This window comes from Delphinapterus leucas, chromosome 20 (assembly GCF_059928025.1).
Source record: "Delphinapterus leucas isolate spDelLeu-1000000601 "Yukka" chromosome 20, BTC_Dleu_Yukka2, whole genome shotgun sequence".
NCBI classification, from domain to species: domain Eukaryota; kingdom Metazoa; phylum Chordata; class Mammalia; order Artiodactyla; family Monodontidae; genus Delphinapterus; species Delphinapterus leucas.
This window is the reverse complement of record NC_143148.1, coordinates 60,369,224-60,389,753: the sequence shown is the minus strand read 5'-3', so window position 1 is coordinate 60,389,753 and position 20,530 is coordinate 60,369,224. Positions and strand designations below refer to the sequence as shown.

The window sequence follows — 20,530 nt, the reverse complement described above, 5'->3', positions numbered from 1 at the left end:
CTTGGCTGAAGGGGGCTTCTGGTGTCTACCTCCCCCTCACAACCAGGCATCCGCAGCCTCTCCAACTGCCCCCACCCCCTCGGGGGCCAGCCGGAGGCCAGCCCACTGCTGCGGCTCTGGTGGGACTGAGGTGCAGAAAGGCCCTGCAAGTCGCCATGCCAACCGTGCATTGGAGAGATGAGCACGTTTTTAATTCATGTTTGCCCGAGAGCTGCTTCCTTTCATACAGAGATGAGATCAGCGTGGGTGGGAAGCAGAGCTGGGAATGGGGCCTCTGACCCCATTGGAGGCGACTGACGGGGCAAGAGGGGCGCCTCCTTCTGGCCACTCCACTCTAGGCTTTGGGCCCTGACTTCCCCTGGCGGAGACCAGGCCGGCCAAGGCCCCAGGGCGGGGCGCAGGGCCCTCTGTCCATCTCGACACACAGCCGAGTCCGGCATGTCCGCTCAGGCGCCTGTGGTCTGCCCTGTGTCCGGGAGGCCGTGCCCTCAGCAGGGTGGGTGCAGGTCCCCATCAGAAAGCCTCTTCCCTGGTGCCCTCACGGGGCCCGTACAAGTCGGCCAGCCGGGCAAAGCGGGGCCCCCAGTCCCAGAGGCAGCTGTAGTCTGCGTCCTCATCACCCAGGCTGGACAGGATGGAGCTCAGCGTGCCTGCCACGGATCCGTCCCCCTCGTAGTCATAGATGAGAGCCGTGTCATAGGGTGGGACGGCGGGGTCGCTGTCCACGGCCTCTAAGCCCTGTGGAGAGGCCTGGGGCTCAGGACCAACACGCGCCGGCCAACTGCCCTCCGCCACCGGCTCGGCCAAGGCCTGGCCCCAGGAGCCGGGTTGGGGGCAAGGTTCTCTCTGGGCGATTCTCCTTCCTCGGCAAGAACCACCACCCCTGTCCAGCCCCAGAGCGATGCCTCAGGCTCGTGGGGTGGGGGAACGGGGTGCAGGGCGCCCCTGGGGCACCTACCTCGTTGATGAAGTCAGCAATGTCAGAGGGGCTGGTGGGCAGCACGCGGGGGGCCTGGGGGTGCGATCGGCTGAACGGGGCGTCTCTGCGCAGAGAAGGCCGTCCCAGCGGGGCACCCAGGGCCGCCAGCTCTGCCGGGTGGCGCAGCTGGTCCATGTCATAGGCATCCTGAGAAGGGACGGACAGAGCACGTGGGGGTGAGGGTCGGGAGGCGGCTGGCCAGCTGGGGCCCCTGGGGAGACCCCCCAGCACTTGTAAGCCACCCTGGCCCCCTCACCTGGTCCTCCTCCCCGCCCCCCTGCTCGTCGTAGTTGAGGATGTTGTCCCGAAGGTCGTCCTGCAGCCCGTGCAGAAGCCTCTTGTCACACGACTGCTGCCGGCACCGCACCAGGAGGGCCACCAGCAGGGCGAGCACTGGGGGGGGCGGGGGGAGCAGCGGAGGTCGGTGGGGGGCGGGGGCGGGGCAAGGCGGGCGGGGCGGGGCTGCCAGGCGGCGCGGGGAGGGCAGGGATCTGCAGGCGCGGGCACTCACAGAGCAGCAGGATGACACTGGCCAGCACGATGACCAGGGCGCCCAGGCTGATGCCCGCGCCACCCGCCCGCAGCGCAGCGGCCCCCGGCAGGCAGGCGCCGTCCAGGCCGCAGCGGCACACGGTCACGCTCAGGGGCTGCTCGCGCTGCTGGGGCGGCTGTCCCGAGTCCTGGAGCAGCAGGCTCAGGCGGTGCAGCCCCTCCTGGACTTGGAGCCTGGGCTGCAGGCGCGCGTGGCTCACTGCGGAAGGTGCCGGTGGTCAGCAGGGGTAGGGGGCGGCCACGCCCCTCTGCGCCTGTGCTTCCGGGGGCAGCCGGCCTCGGTTCCCCACCCGTCCCGTGTGTGTGATAACTGATCCCTGCGGGCCTGAGGATGCAGTGCACTGAGGTGGGAACCAGTGGGGACCTGCCCCAGGCTCTGGACCCCCAGGGGCGTGGGGCGAGCTCACCGTTAACCTGGCTGAGGCTCCAGTTCCGGGCCAGCTCTGGGAGCCTGGGGCTCAGCTGGAAGTGGAAGGGGGCCCCGTGGGGGGGCAGGTCCTCATCCGTGGCCCCCAAGAGAAGGCCGGAGCCCTGCTCTGGTGTGCTGCACAGGCTGCCCCACGGTGGGGACAGTTCAGGGGCATGGTCGTTGACCTCCAGGATCTCAACAGACAGGGTCCCTGTGGCCGTGCTGGGTGGGGAGGCTGCAAGCAGGAGAGGCCTGGTGGGCCCCTTGCCCCTGCAGAGCCCCCACCCACCCCTTAAGTCTGCTCGGTGGAGCGCCCGCTCTCAGCCCTTGGGCGGCAGCAGGGGCCCCAGCCAGGGTTAGGGAGCCCTGGAACCCAGGCCGAGCTCCACGCTCACCATCATCTCGGGCCAGGATGATGGCCCTGTACCAGCCGTCCTTGAGGAAGGGGGATGCAGGGCTGAGCACGCGCTGGGTCTGGACCCGGCCGGTGGCCCCGTCCACTTGCAGCCAGTCTTCAGGGTCATAGTCCTTGGAGTAGCTGTTGCCGAGGAGGGGAGGAGGGGCCCTGAGCCTGAGCCGGACCCCCGGAGGTGTGGTCACGTGTAGACGCGCACACACGCACACATACACAGGCCTTTAAGGATAGTCCTTCCACAGCCCTAAGCTGGTATTTTCCATCCCAATCAACAGATGCAAAAACTGAGGCTCGGGGAGGGCAGGTGTGCCGCCCAGGGCCCCGTGGCCACTGAGTGACAGCCAGGATTCAACGGTGGGCACCATGTTGACAGACAAGGGTACACAGGACCAGGGCAGGGGGTGAAATCCAAGACAGTAACAGCCAGTCCTAGGGGAGTAAAGGCTCCCTGGAACGGACAGGGCCGGACACTCAGAGGCTAGCCAACACAGACGGGCCGTGTCAGTGTGCGCCAGATGCAGCCCAGTCCTGCCTCACGTGAACACGCACACACGCACACATGGTACTTGAGAGCCCCTGGGCTCTCGGTGATGCACACAGATGAGCCCTCTGTCCTCTGACCAGGGCCCTGATGGGAACCCTCCGGGCACAGGGCTCAGTACCCTTAGCTGTGCTGCTACCCTGGCCGGGAGGTGGACTGGGGCTTCGAGTTCCCCCCGCTCAACCCAGGGCCCCCACCTGAGCCTCTGCGGCTGCTGTGTGTCAGGGTCTCGGGCAGAGAAGGTGGCCACGGGGGTTCCTGGGGCCGCCCCCTCGGCCAGGCTGGTCCGCAGTGGGTTCTGCTGGAACACGGGCGCCTCGTTGACATCCCGCACCTGCACGCTGACCCTGGCCTGGCCCCGCTTGGCCCTGGGGGCCGCCGCCTGCAGGGGAGCCTCGTTCTGTGCCGCCACTTTGAGGTCGTAGCGCTCCCGACTCTCATAGTCCAGCGGCTGCAGGGGAAGCGGGGCGGCCGTCCGTCAGGACTCCGGACCCCTCCCCCCATTCAGGGAAGCCTGAGGCAGCTGCGGCCGGAAAGGCCTCTTCTGCTCTGTCCTCAGAGCCCCTTCTTTCCTTCTGCTTTTTAGCCTCGGAAAAATAAAAATCATGCAGGACAAAAAGGCACAAAAAATAATGCCAAAATGACGGCTACTCATCATGCAAACGTATTTGTTGGGTGTTGTGAGGCCAGTTTCCCGTCCCCTGGCTGGGCGTCCTCCTCGGTGCCTCAAGCAGACGCTCGCCTGGGTCTTGCTAAGAGGGTATTTGGTGGACGTGGTTGAACTGACCTGTCCAATCAGCTGACTTTAAATAAAGAAGATGGTCCTGGAGAACCTGGGTGGGTCTCATCTGTGGGTGAGAGTCTCTGAGAGCAAACCTGAGGTTGCCCTGGGGAAGAAGGGGTCCCACCTCCAGATGCAGCCTCAGCTCCTGACTTTGCAGCCTGTCGCAGCCCCGCAGACTCCAGACTCGCCAGCCGCCTGCACGACGGCCGGCGTGAGCCAGTCTCTGGCAATAAAGCTCTTCCTGTGTTGACAGCTCATCTGCATCTCTCTGCATGTGTATGCACGTGTGTGTATGCACAGGTGTATGTGTGCACACGTATGTCCTGCTGGTTTTGTCTCTGGTCTCAGTTTGGCCAACATGTGAGGTCTGTATTTGTGCATGTTGATCATATACTTTAAGTGGCAAGACACTGGAAGTAACGTGGGCTTGTCCCCTCCTTCCAGCCCTGTCCCCCTGTGTTCAGCGTGGCCCAAGCCCACAGTCCTAGCGTTCTTGGTCCCCTTCGCTCCCCTCCTAAGGATGCACAGAGGATCCAAACGGGGTCCCAGGGTGTGAGGAGAGGCACCCTCCTCAGCTCACCTTCACCACAGACAGCACGCCCTCGTTGGTCCTGGGGTCGGTGCGGATGGCAAACTGCCCGTCAGGGTCGCCCTCCAGGATGGTGAACCTGACCACCCAGTTGGGGGAGCCGGGCAGGTCCCGGTCCTCTACCTCCAGCCGCCCCACGTCCACTCCGCTGACGGCCTCTGTGGCCTCCAGGAAGAACTGTGGGAACTCGGCCCCGTTACCCACGGGTGGACGGGGGACGGTCCCCTGCGGGGTCACCCTCCCACTGCCCACCCATGAGGAGTCCAGGGCACCAGGAGCCCCCTCCCAGTCTCGGCCATGTGCTGGGCACATCTTCCCCGGAGGGCAGGGCTGCCGCTCCCTCCCACCCAGGAAGGCTTGGGGACAGGTCACACCCCAGGGTCTTGGTGGCTTCCCCCCAGGGCCCTCTAGCTCCTGACATGCTCACAGCCCCCCACCCCTGATGCTGGCCTCTGGCAGGGTATCCTGCACGATCCACACAGGATGCCTCCTCTGTGGAGCACCTAGCCTCCCACCCACCAGAAGCCCCAGGATCGGGGGGAGGCCAGCCCTGAGCAGCGGCCGGTGGAGGTGAGGACGGTGGCAGCACCTGACCCCTGGTGAACTCGGGGGCGTTGTCATTGACATCCTCCAGTGTGATGATGGCCGAGGCAGTGGCGGTGAGGCCGTCTCCAGACATGTCTGCCACCTGCAGGGTCAGATTGTACACGGCGACCACCTAGGAGCACAGTGACATGGGGTCAGGAGACCCAGGTGGCGCGCAGGGCGGGGCTGGTCAGCCACCTTAGGGCCTGGGGGCTGGGCAGGCAGACCCCAGGAGGCTCCAGCATCTGCCCTGCTCCCAAGCTCTGGGGCAAAACAGGCTGCGTAGCCTCTCCGGGTCCGACGGCACCACTGTCGACCCCAGACTCTGCCCCAGCCTGTGAGTAGGCAAGAGGACAGTTGCCGAGCCAGATGAGCACTTACGGGGCACCTGCTGCACTGGGGTGTGGGGTCCCTGCCCTGGGGAGCCAGGTGCAGCTGCCTAGACAGGGGACAGAGATCAACTAACGCAGTGAGTGGCCCTGGGGAAACCAAGGAGGGCTTCCTGGAGGTGAGGTGCCAATGCCACACAGAAGCCCGGCAGCCAGGGGCCGCAGGGGCCCCACAGGGGAAGAGTGGGCACGGCCGGCTGGAGGGCGACTGTTTCTCTGCAGCATGCGTGGTCGCTGTGGGCCCACCCCAGGCCGAGGAGCCCTACTGCTCTGCAGGCAACAGGGTGGGGGAGGTCTCCGGCAGAAAAACACGCTGAAGGCCCCTCACACCATCTCTGGACCAAACCACACAACTACCCACGGGGCAGGTCTGCCGGAGCCCAGGGCCACGGACAGTGTCCGCGGCACTCGGACCCCTCGTCTGGGGGGCTGCCCTGCCTCAGCTGTCAGGGTGCAGCGGCATGGCCTCACCTCGCGGTCCAGGCCCACTTGAACCGTGCGGATCTCCCCCGTGTGCGGGTCGATGCTGAAGAGCTGGGGGCCGCCCTGCTCCAGAATGGAGTATCGCAGGGCTGCGTTGTCCGTCTCCGGGTCGTCCGCATCCGTGGCCTCAGCCCTGGTCACGTAGGTTCCTGGGAAGGGAGGGGACATGTGGGGGTGACACCCATGGATGCCAGGGCGTGTCGCCCACTCCCCTGCGGCCCGCCGCACCAGGTCCAGGCCCCCGATCAGCCTTGCACGTGCAAACATCCCGGCGTCCTGGCTTGTGTTGCTTGTGGGGATGAGGTGGGGTGTCCGATGCACACTGCTGACACCTGTCTCCTACAGAACCCTGAGACAGACCAGGCAAGCCCGCTGGGGAACCAGCCCCAGGCGGAGCGAAGCAGCGCCCAGGGCCGCACCTGCGCTCCGGGGCAAACAAGGCCCTGGATCTCAGGAGAGAAAGGCCTCTGCAGGGGTCCTGGAGGCACCTCAGCACCTGTGCCCACCTGTTTTCTGGAGTAATTCAGGTCTGACCATCCCTCCCCACACCGGCCCAGATCAGGTGTACTAAAATTATCCTGGTGAGGTGGACCAGCCTCGGGCGACCCGAGGAGCTAGCCCCCCCCTCACCTGTGACTGGGCTCATCCCAGCCACTCCTGGGCCCTGACGGGTCAGCTGAGTGTCATGCTGGTGTCTGATGAACGGTAGTGACCCAGCCACTGACCCAGCCTTAGAAGGTGGGAAGCTACCTTAGCAGGTAACTCCTGGCATGATGCTGGACCCCAGGCTAAAGCCAAAAACAATGTTTAGAATAGGCACCCTGCCACCGGGATGCAGGCAAGCACTTCCAAAGGCACCTGTCGGGCTCTCTATGACTGAGCAAGTGCGCAAACTCCTGGGGTGACTGGAGCCCAGCTTCTTGCCAACAGAGAAGAGGACCCAAAAGGAACCCTGCAGAGCTGGATCGGAAGTGGAGGTGCCAGAGAGGACTTGTGACTTGTGATGAAGGTACAGAGCCATGTTAACACAGCTGTGAGAGAGTACGTGCACGCACGCACGTCTGCATGTATGTGAGCTTATTTCCCAGCCCCGGCTGCTGAAGGGGCCTGGGCCAGTGTGATGAGCTTCTGATCAGCCATATCTGGGACGATTTGAGCTTCAAAACAACAGTGCAAAGAATCATAACCCACTGAATGAAGCAAGAATCCATAAATCCAGACAGATCCATGTGAACAAAACACATACGAGACAGGCTGGAACCTGGGACCCTTTGCTGCAGGGCTTGCGCCTGGACACAGGTCTCCTCGAGCTACAGAATACAAAGAAACTACAAGGGACTAAAAATAACTATGTACCTGGCAGTTAGAGCAAATTCTGGACAACATACAAAGAGACTAAAAAGCCCAACGGCCACTTCTGAAGAGCAAACACCGGCCGGGAGCAGAAGCAGGGCACCTGTGCGCGCCCCGCACACACACCACCACCTATGGTGGCGCCTGTGGATGTCTTTCCCAGCACCATCTGCCAAGGAGACCGCCCTCTCCACGTTGAACGGTCCTGGCGTCCTGTGTAAAGCCACCTGCCCGTGATGTGAGGTTTATTCCTGGGCTCTCTATTCGGTTCCATCGGTCTATGGTCTGTGTATCTGTCTTGAGGGCAGGTGCACACTGATTACTGTACCTTTGCAGAAAGTTTTGAAATGAGGAAGTGTGTCCCCCGGCTTTGTTCTTTTTCAGGATTGTTTTGGCTGTTTGGGGTCCCTTGAGATTTTATAGGAATTTTAGAATGAGTTTTCTGTTTACGGCAAACCCCCTAAGCCAACCCTCCCGCCTGACCCCCTGGACACACCCCTGGACACACCCTATATAAGGAACAAGCTCACCCCCCCTCAGGGAGCAAGCTAGCAAGGGAACCTGTTTCTTGTTCCCACTCCCCACCGCTGCAGCAGGGGCCCCAATAAAGCCCTGCCTGAATTTCTTGTCTGGCCTTTGATCAATTTCTATTGATTAAGGAGGCCAAGAACCCTGGTGGGTAACACATGCACACATGTGTTCATATACAGGGGCACTGAAGGTCCTATCATGTAACAGAGAGCCAAGTGACGACCAAGAAGAAACCATGGATTAAAACAACACCTGACGCAGGCGAGAGCCGCCAGAGGTGCTAACGCTGCTGGGCAGCAGCTTGAGGGGTAGCAGGACACCTGCACGGTCTCAAAGGGTCTCCCACAAGACACCTATTAATTACAAAGGGGAAAGGAGAAAAGCCAAAGCGGAGAAGCTTGGCGGACACCCCCTGAACTACAGACCCAAATCGGCATCTCCAGGAACGGGATGTGCACGCCTCCTGAGGGGGCTCGAGCCACGCAGACTCACGCAGGGACAATCATCACAACTGCCTAAATGCCTCAGGATGTCAGTGTCGTGACCAAGGAGGTGAAAGGCTTCACGATGAAAACTACAAAAGATCAGTGAAAGAAATTGAGAAAACACAAATAAATGGACAGACCGTGTTCATGGCTCGGAAGACTTGTTGCTAAGATGTCACTACCACCCAGAGCAACCTACAGATTCAGTGCGATCCCTATCAAAATCTTAAGGACAGTTTCTTTACATAAATAGAAAACTCATTCTAAAATTCCTATAAAATCTCAAGGGACCCCAAACAGCCAAAACAATCCTGAAAAAGAACAAAGCCGGAGGACACACTTCCTGATTTCAAAACTTTCTGCAAAGGTACAGTAATCAGTGTGCACCTGCCCTCAAGACAGATACACAGACCGATGGAACCGAATAGAGAGCCCAGGGATAAACCTCACATCACGGGCAGGTGACTTTACACAGGACGCCAGGACCATTCAACGTGGAGAGGGCGGTCTCCTTGGCAGATGGTGCTGGGAAAGACATCCACAGGCGGAAGGATGGAGCTGGACCCGTAATTACTTAACAGCATACGCAAAAGTCAACTCAAAATGGATCAGACCTAAGTGTACAACGTAAAACTATAAGGCTCTCAGAAGAAAACATAGGACACTGGTAATGTCACGAAGGTAATGATTTCTTGGATATGACACCAAAGGCACAGGCAACAACAACAAAAATAGACAAACCGGACTTCATGAACATTTAAAAATGCATCAAAAGACACTATCTACAGAGTAAAAAGACAACCCACGAAATGGGAGAAAATATTTGCAAATCATATACCTGATAAGGGATTAATATCCAGGATATATAGAGAACCCGTAAAAACCAGAAAAAAAACCAACGAACAACTCAATTCAAAAATGGGCAAAGGGACTTGAACAGGCCTTTCTCCAAAGAAGATACACAAGTGGTCAATATGCACATGAACAAACGCTCAACATGACTAATCATTAGGGAAATGCAGATGAGAACCGCGCGATAGCCCCTCACACCCACTAGGATGGCTGCTAACAACAAGAAAACAAACAAAAAGCAGCAGGTGCTGGGGACGATGTGGAGAAACTGGGACCCTCCTACACTGCTGGTGGGGATGTAAAATGGTGCGGCCACTGTGGAAAACACCGTGGAGGATCCTCAAAAAATTAAAAATAGGGCTTCCCTGGTGGCGCAGTGGTTGAGAGTCCGCCTGCCGATGCAGGGGATGCGGGTTCGTGCCCCAGTCCGGGAGGATCCCACATGCCGCGGAGCGGCTGGGCCCGTGAGCCATGGCTGCTGAGCCTGTGCGTCCAGAGTCTGTGCTCCGCAATGGGAGAGGCTGCAACAGTGAGAGGCCCGCGTACTGCAAAAAAATAAATAAATAAAAAATAGGAACTTCCCTGGTGGCACAGTGGTTAAGAACCCGCCTGCCAATGCAGGGGACACGGGTTCGAGCCCTGGTCGGGGAAGATCCCACATGCCACAGAGCAACTAAGTCCGTGCGCCACAACTACTGAGCCCACGAGTCACAACTACTGAAGCCCGCACACCTAGAGCCCACGCTCCACAACAAGAGAAGCCACCGCAATGAGAAGTCCGCGCACTACAACGAAGAGTAGCCCCCGCTCGCCACAACTCGAGAAAGCCCGTGCGCAGCAACGAAGACCCAACACAGCCAAAAATAAACAAATAAATAAATTTATTTAAAAAAATTAAAAATAGAACTACCATTTGATCTAGCAGCCCCACTTCTGGGCATAAACCCAAGGGAATTGAAAGCAGGGTCTCAAAGACATATTTGGACACCCATGTTCACTGTGGCACTATTCACAACAGCTAGAAAGTGAAAGCAATGCAAGGGTCCACTGAAGAATAAACAGATAAACAGAATGTGTATAAACATCCGATAGAGTATTACTCAGCCTTGGAAAGGAAGGTGATTCTGACACGGGCTACCACACTGATGAGCCCTGAGGACAGGACGGTCAGTGAAATCAGCCAGACACAGGAGGACAAGTACTGTGCGATTCCACTCACGCGCAGTCAAATCATAGAGACAAGAAGTAGACAGTGAGTGGCAGGCGCTGGAGGGGGAAATGGGGAGTTAGCGCTTAATGGGGACAGAGTGAGCTTTAGTCTGGGAAAATGAGAAAATTCTATGGATGCTGGTGGTGGTTGCACAACGATGTGAACGGGCTTAAAACCGCCGACCCGTACACTTAAAAATGGTTAAGATGCTAAATCTTGTTATATGTATTTTGCCACAATAAAACTTGGCAGAACAGAAGTCAGTGTCATAAGCCCCTGGCGGCTGAGGACCCGTCCCCAGTGAGGGGGCGTGAGCGGGCGGGGGCCTCAGTCCTGCCACCACGACGAGAACGGAGGGGAAGCAAGATCACACCTGTGTGAGCCCGTCAGATGGTGACGCACAGGCGACCTGACACCCCCGAGTCCAGGCTGTGACCCCCCAGGAGGTGCACACGCTGGGGCTCCCCTGGTGGGGCAGGTACAGCGACCCCATGGAAGCAGGAAGAGGGGCCGAGATTGGCACAGCTGCTGGCGGTCCCTGGGTGCCCACACGGGGGCCTGTGCCCTCTCCCACGCGCCCACTGAGTGCTCCCAGGGAAGGCGGGGTGGGAGCAGACCCGGGAGGGCCCCTCGGCTCAGGCCACAGGGTGGCCCAGGTGTGGGGAAGGCCATCGGCGGTCCACAATCACAGGGTGAGGGTGGGGCTGCTGGGCTGGAGGGACGGCGCTTTGCCTTTGGGGGAGGAGCAGGGACCCTAAAGCAGCCCCACCCCTGGGGCTCAGGGACCACCTTCGACCGAGACTGCCCACCCCCCAGTACCCCAGGAGCCCTGCCAGGTAGCACACAAGGGTTGTCACCTTGCTAGGGGCCCCTCTGCATGCAGGGCTGCGCTGCTGTGGCGGGAACGCAGAGGGGCCCCCGGGAGCTGAGCTCCAGCAGTGGCAGAGGCCAGGCCCGTCCCCTCTCCCCACAGTGGGCTGGCCCCCACCTCTGCTGTGCTCTTACACACAGGGAAAGAGGGGAAAATTCCACCCTAGTGATTAAACAGCCAACAGAACCAGATGTACAGCCAACCAGACACTTGGGCTTTTATCTGACAGAACTGAAGCAACCACCCTCCGTGTGCAAAAGGCCCTAAAGGAAAAGGTGGACGGCATGCAGGAACAGACAAGGCTCAGACAAGAGGCAGGGACTGTGGACAGAGGCAGGACCTCCTTTGCTCTAAAAGGCTTCATTGGGCAGCTGAAGCTGAACAGGTGTGCAGGTGAGATGTTACCATGTGTTAGTGTTAACCCCTGACTTTGAAGTTACACCGAGTCCCTGGTGTGCTCTGAAGGCAACCAGCCTGGGATTTGACCAGAGCCCCGGGGACCCGGTGGGGAGGGAAGGAGCAGATTGCTGTCTGGAATGTCTATTCTGCCTGGAACAGAATCAGGCCAGCGAGTCTGCCCTGTGAGGGCGCAGAAGGGACAGAGGGTCAGCGGTTTCTGCACTCAGTGTAGAATTAATAAGCGGTGAGAGGCAGTGACTGATAACGGGCAGGGGGTCGCCTCTGGGGGGATGAAGGAGACAGAGGTGTTGGTTGCACAACACTGTGAATGTGCTAAATGCCACTGAAAAGTTCGTTCCAAAATGGTTAATTTTATCTTATGTGAACGTCACCTCTATTTAGAAGGAGGGGGGGGAGGAGGGGGAGGGGAGAGCAACGGAAACCACCGGAGCTCTGCCATCCAGGAATCCTCTCTGAACTCTGGAGGATTTGGGGGTTCACATTTATACTGCAATGAGAAAAGGCTTGAGTCGACTTGTGGAAATTCCCTCCGTCCTGGAGACTGTTTACGTGTTTTTAGACTCTATGAAGGACCTCTGAAGTTCTTGCTGAAGGGAAATCCTGGACTTCTGACCTACCCAGTGCCCTTCGCGAAGCTCCCTCCCCCACCGGGAACCCACTCGGCTCACCTGGGACGGCGCCCTCCAGCACCTGGCCAGTGAACACCTCCTGCCGGAAGACAGGCCGGTTGTCGTTCTGGTCCACAACCACGATCTCCAGGTCCGTGGGCTCCTCCAGGGTGGACCCCCCCAGGTCCAGAGCAAAGGCCCTGAGCTAGTCAAGCAGAGAGCAGGGGCTGGCACTGCGGCCCCCACGACGGCAAGAGCGGCAGTCAGTGCAGACTCTGTGTCCTGCTGGAAACAGGTGAGAAGCGGCACGGGGACGGGGCAGTGCCGGGAAGGTGGGACTGCCCTCGAGGGGAGCCCGGGTTCTCCCAGCAGGCGGGGTGGCCACCACGCACCCCCTCTTGCCTGGGCCACCAGGAAGCCCACAGCTGTGCTTCGAGCGTGGCTGCAGCAACGCTCCCCCTGGCGCCCATGGTCTCTCTCTCTCTCCCCCTAGCGGCCCTGGTCTCTCGCCCTTTTTCTGTGAACAGCCATGGCTGCTTTTGAAGTTTCCGCTCCACACGTGGAATTGTAACTTCAACCACCTCCTGTCCCTTTGGAGAATAGACTTGGTACAACTTCCAGGGGAAACACACCCTCTAACTCTCTGTGTAAGGGAACCAAGAGCTGGTTCTCAAAGTCTGAGGGAGACTCAGGGCACAGGAAAGGCAAAGGCTGCAGCCCCCTCCCTGGGGCAAGTCTGAACATCACCTTAGGGCGGCCAGGCTGGGGGGCAGATCATCTGTCTGTAGGGGACTCAGGCGAGTTCCAAGCTCCCCTCCTTGGCCCCTCGCTCACTCCCTCCCCACTGCCCTTTCTCTCAGACCTGACAATCCCAAGGCCTCCAATGGGCAGATCCCATCCCACCTCCCCCGAGGTCCCACCCTGACAGTCACAGGGCAGCTGCCGCTGGGGGCGGCCAGCTCCGTGGGATTCCTCATGGCACCCCTTCTTCAACTCACGTAGCAGGCTCCGGGGAGAACCGGCCACACCAGTGTCTGGTGTTGCTTTCCTGGGAAGGCTGCCCACCCTGATGCCGGCTGCCCAGTCCTCCCGGGCAGGACCCAGCGTTCAGTCTGCTCACGCACCTGCCGAATGAGCCTGTGATCCTGAACACCTGCTTCCTGGGGCAGCCGGTCCCAAATCCCACCCCTGCCCCCCAATTAAGGATGCTGCATTTTGCTGGTGGAGGTGTGGCCATGGCCCCCACGGGGAGGGGAAGGGAGGGGAGGGGCGGGGCGGGGCGGGGCCCACCCTGAAGCGGTCTGTCTTCTCTCGGTCCAGCACGGCATTCAGGGACACCTTCCCTGTGAACTTGTCTATGGAGAAGATCCCCCGGGGCTCCTCGTCCACGCCCGGCCCCTGGATGCTGTAGATGATGCTGCCCAGCTGCTGCTTGTCCGACTTGATCTGTGGGACAGGTGATGGGCTGGGGAGATGCCCCAGGGGAGGGGTGTCCCCTCTCTGCAGCCCTCGGTCCCTCCCCCACCTGGGATGGGGTCACTCAGCCTGCGGCCCCAGGGGTGTGCCCGCCCTAAAGCACGCGGCCCCTCACCTGCACCAGGGGGAAGGGCAGGCGCTTGTGGTTCTCGGACACACTGATGGGAGGGATGACCCAGGCTCTCCGCACGCGGCCTGGTGCCGGCACCCGGTGCCAGGGGTACAGGGTATGCGGCCTCCTCAGCCTGGGGACCCCCACTGACAGGCACAGGCTCTGCAACAAAGAAAAACCTCCATCACCACCACAGCAGCGCCCAGACCTCCCCCACCAGGGCCAGGACGTCCCCTCCCTGACTGCCAAGCCCTCCGTCGTGTGGCCCGGGGAGGTTCGGGTGCCAGGACTTGGGGGGCATGGGGTGCTCAGGGGGACAGGAGGCAGCCTGGCTCCCGGGAGCCCGGGGATGGGTGGCGAGGCCCGGGAGGGAGGTGGGTTGAAGAGGAAGGACGGCTGGGCTGGGCTGGGGGCAGTGGGGGGACACGCGGCCACCCCAGGCCTCCTGGTGATGTGAACTCTTGAGGGCTGGTCAAGGTTGACCAGGCAGCGCTTCTGTCCTCAGAGGCCCAGAGAGGGGGCCACCTGGGGGCCCTCCCGAACCCAGGGCAGCTGTTCACGCGGCAGGTCCCCTCCGCCAGGCTGGGGAGGGGGACACGCCACACGCCTCTGGGAATCAGGCGGTGGGGCTGTCTGTCCCAGGGTTGCTTTGTGGAAATGGAACGGAGCTGAGCTCCCAGCTCCCCGCCCCCTGCGGCAGCTGCCTCTGCCTCTAGGGACCGGCGGGGTGGGGCGTGTGCAGCTGTGAGGTTGAGGGGCCGGCGGGAGGACGGGGCAGCTGGAGTGTTTTGGACCCCGATCCCCCAGAGCCCAGCCCCAGCCCGTGCTGTTTTCCTCCCAGAACCGTGGAACCAGGTGTGACCGTGTAACCAACACTTTAGTACCTGGAACCCAGGACGCTGTCTCCGGCTCCGCACGCCCAGGGGACAGGGGGGCCCTGTGTGCAACGTCCCCGAAGCCCAGCGCTCGGGGCCTGTGGGGCTGCAGAGGCAGGACAGAGTGTGGGGCAGCCGTGTCCCCCGACGCTACCCCACAGGCGGGGCCAGGGATATGCACCCACCGCCCTGCCACCACCCGCTGAGCTCTGGGCTCAGCACTGAGGCTAGTCAGGAACCTGGCAGGGGGCAGGGCGCCTGCAGTGCCGAAACCCTCCCCAGACCCACTGTCAGCTCGTCCCCCCCCACCTCTCAGACAGGGAAACTGAGGCCCAGAGAAGAAAGCCACCTGGTGGGGTGAGGGCAGAGCTGGCGGCAGCCCCAACAAACACCCAGAGTCTCCTGGGACAGCCCTGCTTTAAACACGTGGTCTCCGTATCCCGCGCCCTGATCGGGCAGTGGCTGGTCTGAGCGTGGGCTCAGGCACTGTGGCCGGCTGGGCATGGAGGCACTGGGGGCCCTCTGTGCTCCCCGATTCATGAGTGGGGCCGACGCTGGGGCACCCTTGGAGGGCACAGAGCCTGGCTGGACTTGGATAAGGGCTGTCAGGGCCCAGGGCGGGGGCAGGGATGCTACTGGGACCCAGCTCGGCTTGGCTATAGGAGAACGTGAGCAACGCGCCTTCCACGGCTCTTATGACCCCCCCAATCCCCCTGCGTTTGCAGCTGCCCCCTGCCCAGCCCCCCTCCAAATCCAAGGCAGGGCGGCGGCGGGAGATGCAGTGGAGCTGCTCCTGCCAGGCCCCTCCCCAGCTCTCTGTGCTGCGGGCTTCCTCTGCCTCCCACGGCCCTTCCCCTCCTTGACCCCTCGACCCCGCCCCTGGCCAGCCGGTCCCCCGACTTCTGCTGAGGTTTCCATCCCTTTCCCCATCGCAGTCGGTAGAGGGACTGGGCCTGGGCTGGTGGCCTCAGGGAAGGGGGGCTTGGTGACTGGTGAGTGGGGGGACCTGGGGGGCAGGGGAGGGGGGAGATGCCCCTCAGCCAGGAGGCTGCTCTTCCGGGCAACCTCTGGCCTGTGCCCCCCTGCATGGCCTCCCTGTTCTGCCCCCCTGAGTCCTTGTACACTTTGCTGACAGAACTGCACTGACATCCAGACTAAAGTCAGCCTCCCTGGGGGGCCCCGGGCCACCTCCCCGGTGCCCAGACCTCGTCCTGCCACCGCACTTGAAATGCCAGGGGCCTGGGGTCCAGGCAGCAGCACACCCGGCTTGGAGAAAGGGCCGGGCGGCTCACCAGGTCCCCGAGCTCCCCGTGGCCCGACAGATGGCAGCACTGCCTCCAAGCCTCCCGGGCAGCTGGCTTCTCACCAAGACGGCCCAGCACAGGCCAGCGTGGTGTTCCCGCCAAGCGGAGACCTGCCGGCTTTTGTCACAGGCTCGGGGGGGGGAATAGCGTCTGTTTCCTGGGCATCTTGGGGCAGCAGCTCCCTTGCCCCCAACCTCGCCGTTCCCCGCCCCTCCCTCCGCCCCTCCCCAGCCCCTCTCAGCCCTCAGGGAGCAGCAGAGGCGGGAGCCACAGGTCCACCAGCGCCGAACCTCCATCGCAAGGAGCATTTCTGTGATGCCCAGTGACACAGAGGCACCGCCCTGACCTCAGCAGGGAGTGAGGGACAGCCTGCAGATGCTCCTGGGCCTCAGGCTCTTGGAGAGGCACTGGGGGACACACTGCCCTGTCCATACCTGGGCCGGCACCTCCGGCCCTGCAGCCCCCCACCAAGCCTACAGCTGCCCCCTCCCTGCCAGCAGCCTTGCTGACACTCCAGGACACCCACCGGCTCGGCACAGGGCATGTGGCCGGGGCGGAGTCTGGGAGTCCTGGACCCCAGACTCTCCACGGCCCAAGGTCACGAGGTCAGCAGAAGCCGCAGAGCCTTGGCAGGGGCCCCTCGCCCAGATCGGAGGCTGCAGTAGGTGGCATGGCCAGACTGGGCTGCAGCCGACTTCCGGCTCTCGGGACGCTTCTCAGTTTGTCCTTTGTCCTCCCGCCCGCCCCTTCCCAGAAGATGCAGGTGGCCGGGGAAGGCCTGGGAGCCGCCTGGGAATCACAGGACACTGGAGCCGGGATGAAGCCACGTGCACAGAGCCGTGGACGTCGAGTGCACATCGCTCACAAACGCTGTCACCCTCACCGCCCCCGCACCACACAGAACCAACGGGCATCAGGGACCCACTTCTCCCAGCGGGTGCCCGGTGGCACCCCCATGCTCACCCTCCGCCGCTCCCTTAGCCAAGAGCCTGAGAGAACAGCCTGGAAGCCCTAGAGATGCCGGGCCACTGCCCCCTCGCTGTGGTCCCAGCCCCGGCCCCCAGCCCCACGGATGCCGAGTAAGAGAGCTCCCCGTCTGGTTTGGAGCTCGTGGGGCCCAGCTGCGCGGTGAGCACCTTACAAACCCACTGCAGGGGCAGGAGTGGCCTCACCCACCCCAGACCCAGGCAAGGGCCAGGGTGGGTGATACTGTGTAGATGCAGGCCACGGTGGGCAAGGCCCTGAGCCCGAGAGCAGCTGGCCACCTCCTCCCGAAATGCCTCCTCCCGGATGCCTCTCTGGCCTCTGGGCGGCTCCCGTCCCCTGGGATCTGTGATGGCGCCTCCTCCCCTCAGGCCCCCGCAGTGGGGCTGGGCTACTTCACCACCGGCTGGGGCTTCCAGGCTTGACTCATCATCACAACCAGCCGAGGTCAGGGAAAGCACAGATTCCACCAGTTTACCCCCGGCCTGCTGAGTCAGACCTCCCCGCGGGTCCCGGAGCCCCCAGGCGAGCCTTGGGGACATCTGGGAATCAAGGCAGGCGCAGGGCCGAGAGGCGGGACTTGAGGGTCACACAGCCCTGCCCTGGCTCCCACCCCACCCCTCGGAGGCTCTGCATGTGGATGCACCCCACCATCAACTGTTCAGAAGCGAACAAGTGCCTGAGCCCTGGAGGGAATGCCTGCCGCCCTTGCCCGCTGAAGGGGTCTGTCCTGCCTGGGTGCCTGGGGGCAGCCCGCAGAGCTCTCTGCTTCTCTCCATCAGCCCTCGGTGGGTTCGGAACAAAGGATTACGAGGCACGGCCCCGTCTCCTGGGAAGAAAGCTGATGGCTCACCTGCCCTGGATAGAGAGGCTGGTGACCAGGGCAGCCAGGAGGACAGCAAGGAGAGCCTGCTTCAGCTCCTGGCACTACAGCCTCTAGTGGCCCCTGTGAGTGGCAGGCAGGAGGCCCGGGTGCATCCTGCTTGACTGAAGGGTGAGCATCTTCCATCTCCCTGCAATCGGGCAACACTTACACAACTCGGAGGCTGCCACGGCTGGGGAAGGGGCTCTGGGGCTCTCCTGAGCCACGTGGCCTCTGGGAGGAAGCCGCAGCCACACTCCTGGGGGCTTTGCAAACCGTGAAGACCCCCTGAGGCAACGGGAAAGTCCTGGAACAGGACGGTCCCCACGGCAGACACGCATGGTCTTCTTCAGAACAGGCAGGGGCTTCAGCCCCACGTCGGTGTGACAGTAACCAGGGCCGCGGAGGGAAGCCAGTTCGGGGCACTGTCCTCTCAACGTGGGCAGGACAGCGGGAGCATGGTGCCTGCCCCAGTCAGCGGGGGTGGGGGGGGGAGGCTGGAGAAAACAGCTGTCCCTTCGCCTCGCCATCTTGTCCCTCCTCTGAAGCCCGCAACAGCTGGAGGGGGCTCAGGGGAGAGCCACAGGGGCCTCTCTGGGCCAGGCGGACAGCTGGGTCCATTCCTGGCGCGCCTGATGCCTGCCAGGCCGTCCAGGAACAGGGTGGCCTGGATTCCAGCCGGGGGTGGGGAAGGGGCTCAGGCCTGGGGAGCTTGTGGGGCCTCTCCCTCAGCCCAAGCAAACCCCACCCACGTTCCCCCGGGCCCCAGGCCTCGCACCTGCTTCCTGGAATCTGAGGGACCCAGGCCCGGAAGTGATGCTGGAGGGGTGTCCCCGCACGTGAGTGCACGGGCAGCGACATGGCTCAGCGGAGCCGGACGCAGGCTTGGGGCCCCTTCCAGCAGCACGTGGGTCTGCCATCTGGGCTCCCCACCCCCAGGCGGGGGGGGGTCCCAGTGAAGGCCCAGCTACTGGGGACACCACGGGCACAGGTGAGGAGCCGATAGAGGCCAGTTCCGAAAAGACACACGCTAAGTCCCCTGGCTGAGATTTCAAGCAACACAAGGGAAGGGTGAGCCTCGTCCAAGGCCACCAAGCAGATGACGGGCCTGTGCGGAGTCTGGTCAACAGGCCCGCATCCCAGGGGCCCACCCGAGACAGCCCTGCCGGGGTGCTCCCGGAGGTGGAGGAAGGTGTGTCCGGGAAGCGGCCGCAGGACCCTGTGTGGCTGGACAGGAGAGGACAAAAGTCTGAAAGCTGAGCTGGATGGGGGAGGGCCATGCGAGGTCCTGACGCAGACATATGTCGGCCAATCCCGAAGTCGCTTCCCTCACACCGGAGCTAATTTGAGCCGCGGGGAGTGCGGGAACATGAGTGGCCAGGCCCGTTGGCTGGTCTCCCAGCGCCACCAGAATTCCCGCAGTCCCCAGCTGTCTGGGAGCGGGTGCATTGGGCATGACCCTGGGGGAGGGGAGAGGCATCTGAGAGGGATCTACTCCCCTCCCCCGCAGCAGAGGCCCCCTGGGGCCCGGTCAAAGGATGACACCCCCAGACCCAGGAGTGGGCCTCCGAGGACATGCCGCCTGATGCGGGGCAGGGGCAGGAATAGTGGGGAGGGGGCGTTGCAGCCTGGAGCCTTCTGGAGCGCATGGGGGCACCCAGGCCCTGGGGTGGGGGCAGAGAGCCCGCTGCCCCGGGTGGGCTCCCAGCAGCGGGCTGAGGGGCACAGGCCGTGGGCAGCCAAGCTATGCCGGGCAAGGGTGACCACGGCCTCCCTCTGGGTCAGCCGGACATGGCAGTGGGGAGCGGCCAGCACCGCCTCCATGGGGGTCAGTGAAGTCCCGGAGGCAGGGGTGTGGGTAGCTGGGGCGGGGGGCTGGCGGCACCTAGTCAGCTGCCAGGGGCTGAAACCCGAGCTGGCGAGCCGGAGCCGGGGGCGCTGCGGGAGTGAGGGGCGACGCTCACCAGCGGCCGGTGCTGCGTGATGGGTCTGGAAGTGTAACAGTGAGTGATGGTTCGTGGGCGCAGGGCCAGGCCCTGTGCTCATCACCTGTCAGGTGTGAGAGGCCTGAGGCCATCCTCCCGCCCCCCAGCCCTCACCAGTGACCACCGCTCAGCCCAGTCCCCCGAAGCCCAGAGACCACTGAGGCCACACGCTGCACTCCTGGCCCCAGCCTAGCACCTGCCCAGAAGCCAAGGGCCGAAAGGATGTGGTCCCAGGCACCCAGGGGTGCCCGTGTGGCGAGTGGGGTGGCCTGTGTTTCCTGCCGCCCGTCCTGCTCCCACCAGGGAGACCAGGGCTCCCCAGGGAGAGGGCATTTCTGGAGGGCAGAGCCCACAGCTGCCCCTGCCGGCCGGACACATGGGGGCTCGGACTCCACCTAACTAGACTACGGAGAATCACCTGCCGCTCACAGGGGTCCCTAGGGACCAGGCCTCCAGGCTTTCCCAGCTGGGGGTGCTCCTGCCGCCCCCCCTCCCTCTCCTCCCGCGAGACTGAACACTCCCAGACCCCAGCAGGGCTGAGGGGCGCCCCTCCGGAGTGAGGGCCCGCCTTCTGGGTGCTCTCCTGGCCGTCCCCGAACTTGGCTCCCCGTCCGGTCCAGCGGAGGCGGTTACACTCCCCCCTGGACAGGGCTGCCCCGCACAGAACCCTCGGCTCTCAGTCCCCGAGGCCGGGACGCCCCACTCTAAGACGCCGGCGCTCAGGGCAGGGGCCAGAGACCCCCGCGCAGCTCCCGTGCCTTACCTGGGCCAGCAGCCCGAGGGCGAGGAGGAGCGCGGCGTCCATGGTCCGGCGGCGGGCAGCGGGCCGAGTGTCCGGCGGCGGGAGCGACGCCTTCTGCTGGGACAGGACCCAGC

The 20,530-nt window shown here is 62.7% G+C and overlaps 1 protein-coding gene across 1 annotated transcript; it reads right to left on the bottom strand.

The window, feature by feature from the left end:
- Positions 1-66: 66 nt before the first annotated feature.
- CDH15 (cadherin 15) lies at positions 67-20,530 on the bottom strand. The gene is made up of 14 exons (XM_022582898.3): positions 20,418-20,530; positions 13,648-13,806; positions 13,347-13,502; positions 12,117-12,261; positions 5,715-5,875; positions 4,859-4,987; positions 4,261-4,446; positions 3,094-3,347; positions 2,336-2,478; positions 1,939-2,175; positions 1,491-1,730; positions 1,236-1,372; positions 959-1,126; positions 67-738 (listed from the first exon to the last, which is right to left on the bottom strand). The coding sequence occupies exons 1-14, from the start codon at positions 20,457-20,459 to the stop codon at positions 514-516; spliced, it is 2,382 nt and encodes a 793-aa protein (XP_022438606.2). The 5' UTR covers positions 20,460-20,530; the 3' UTR covers positions 67-513.

Excerpts from the sequence above, each read along its gene's own strand:
- CDH15 (XM_022582898.3), bottom strand. The coding sequence starts at position 20,459 with ATGGACGCCGCGCTCCTCCTCGCCCTCGGGCTGCTGGCCCAG. Across the intron at positions 4,988-5,714 it reads AAGTGGGCCTGGACCGCGAG|GTGGTCGCCGTGTACAATCT; the intron begins GTGAGGCCATGC and ends CTGTGCTCCTAG. Across the intron at positions 4,447-4,858 it reads CCGAGTTCACCAGGGGTCAG|TTCTTCCTGGAGGCCACAGA; the intron begins GTGCTGCCACCG and ends GAGTTCCCACAG.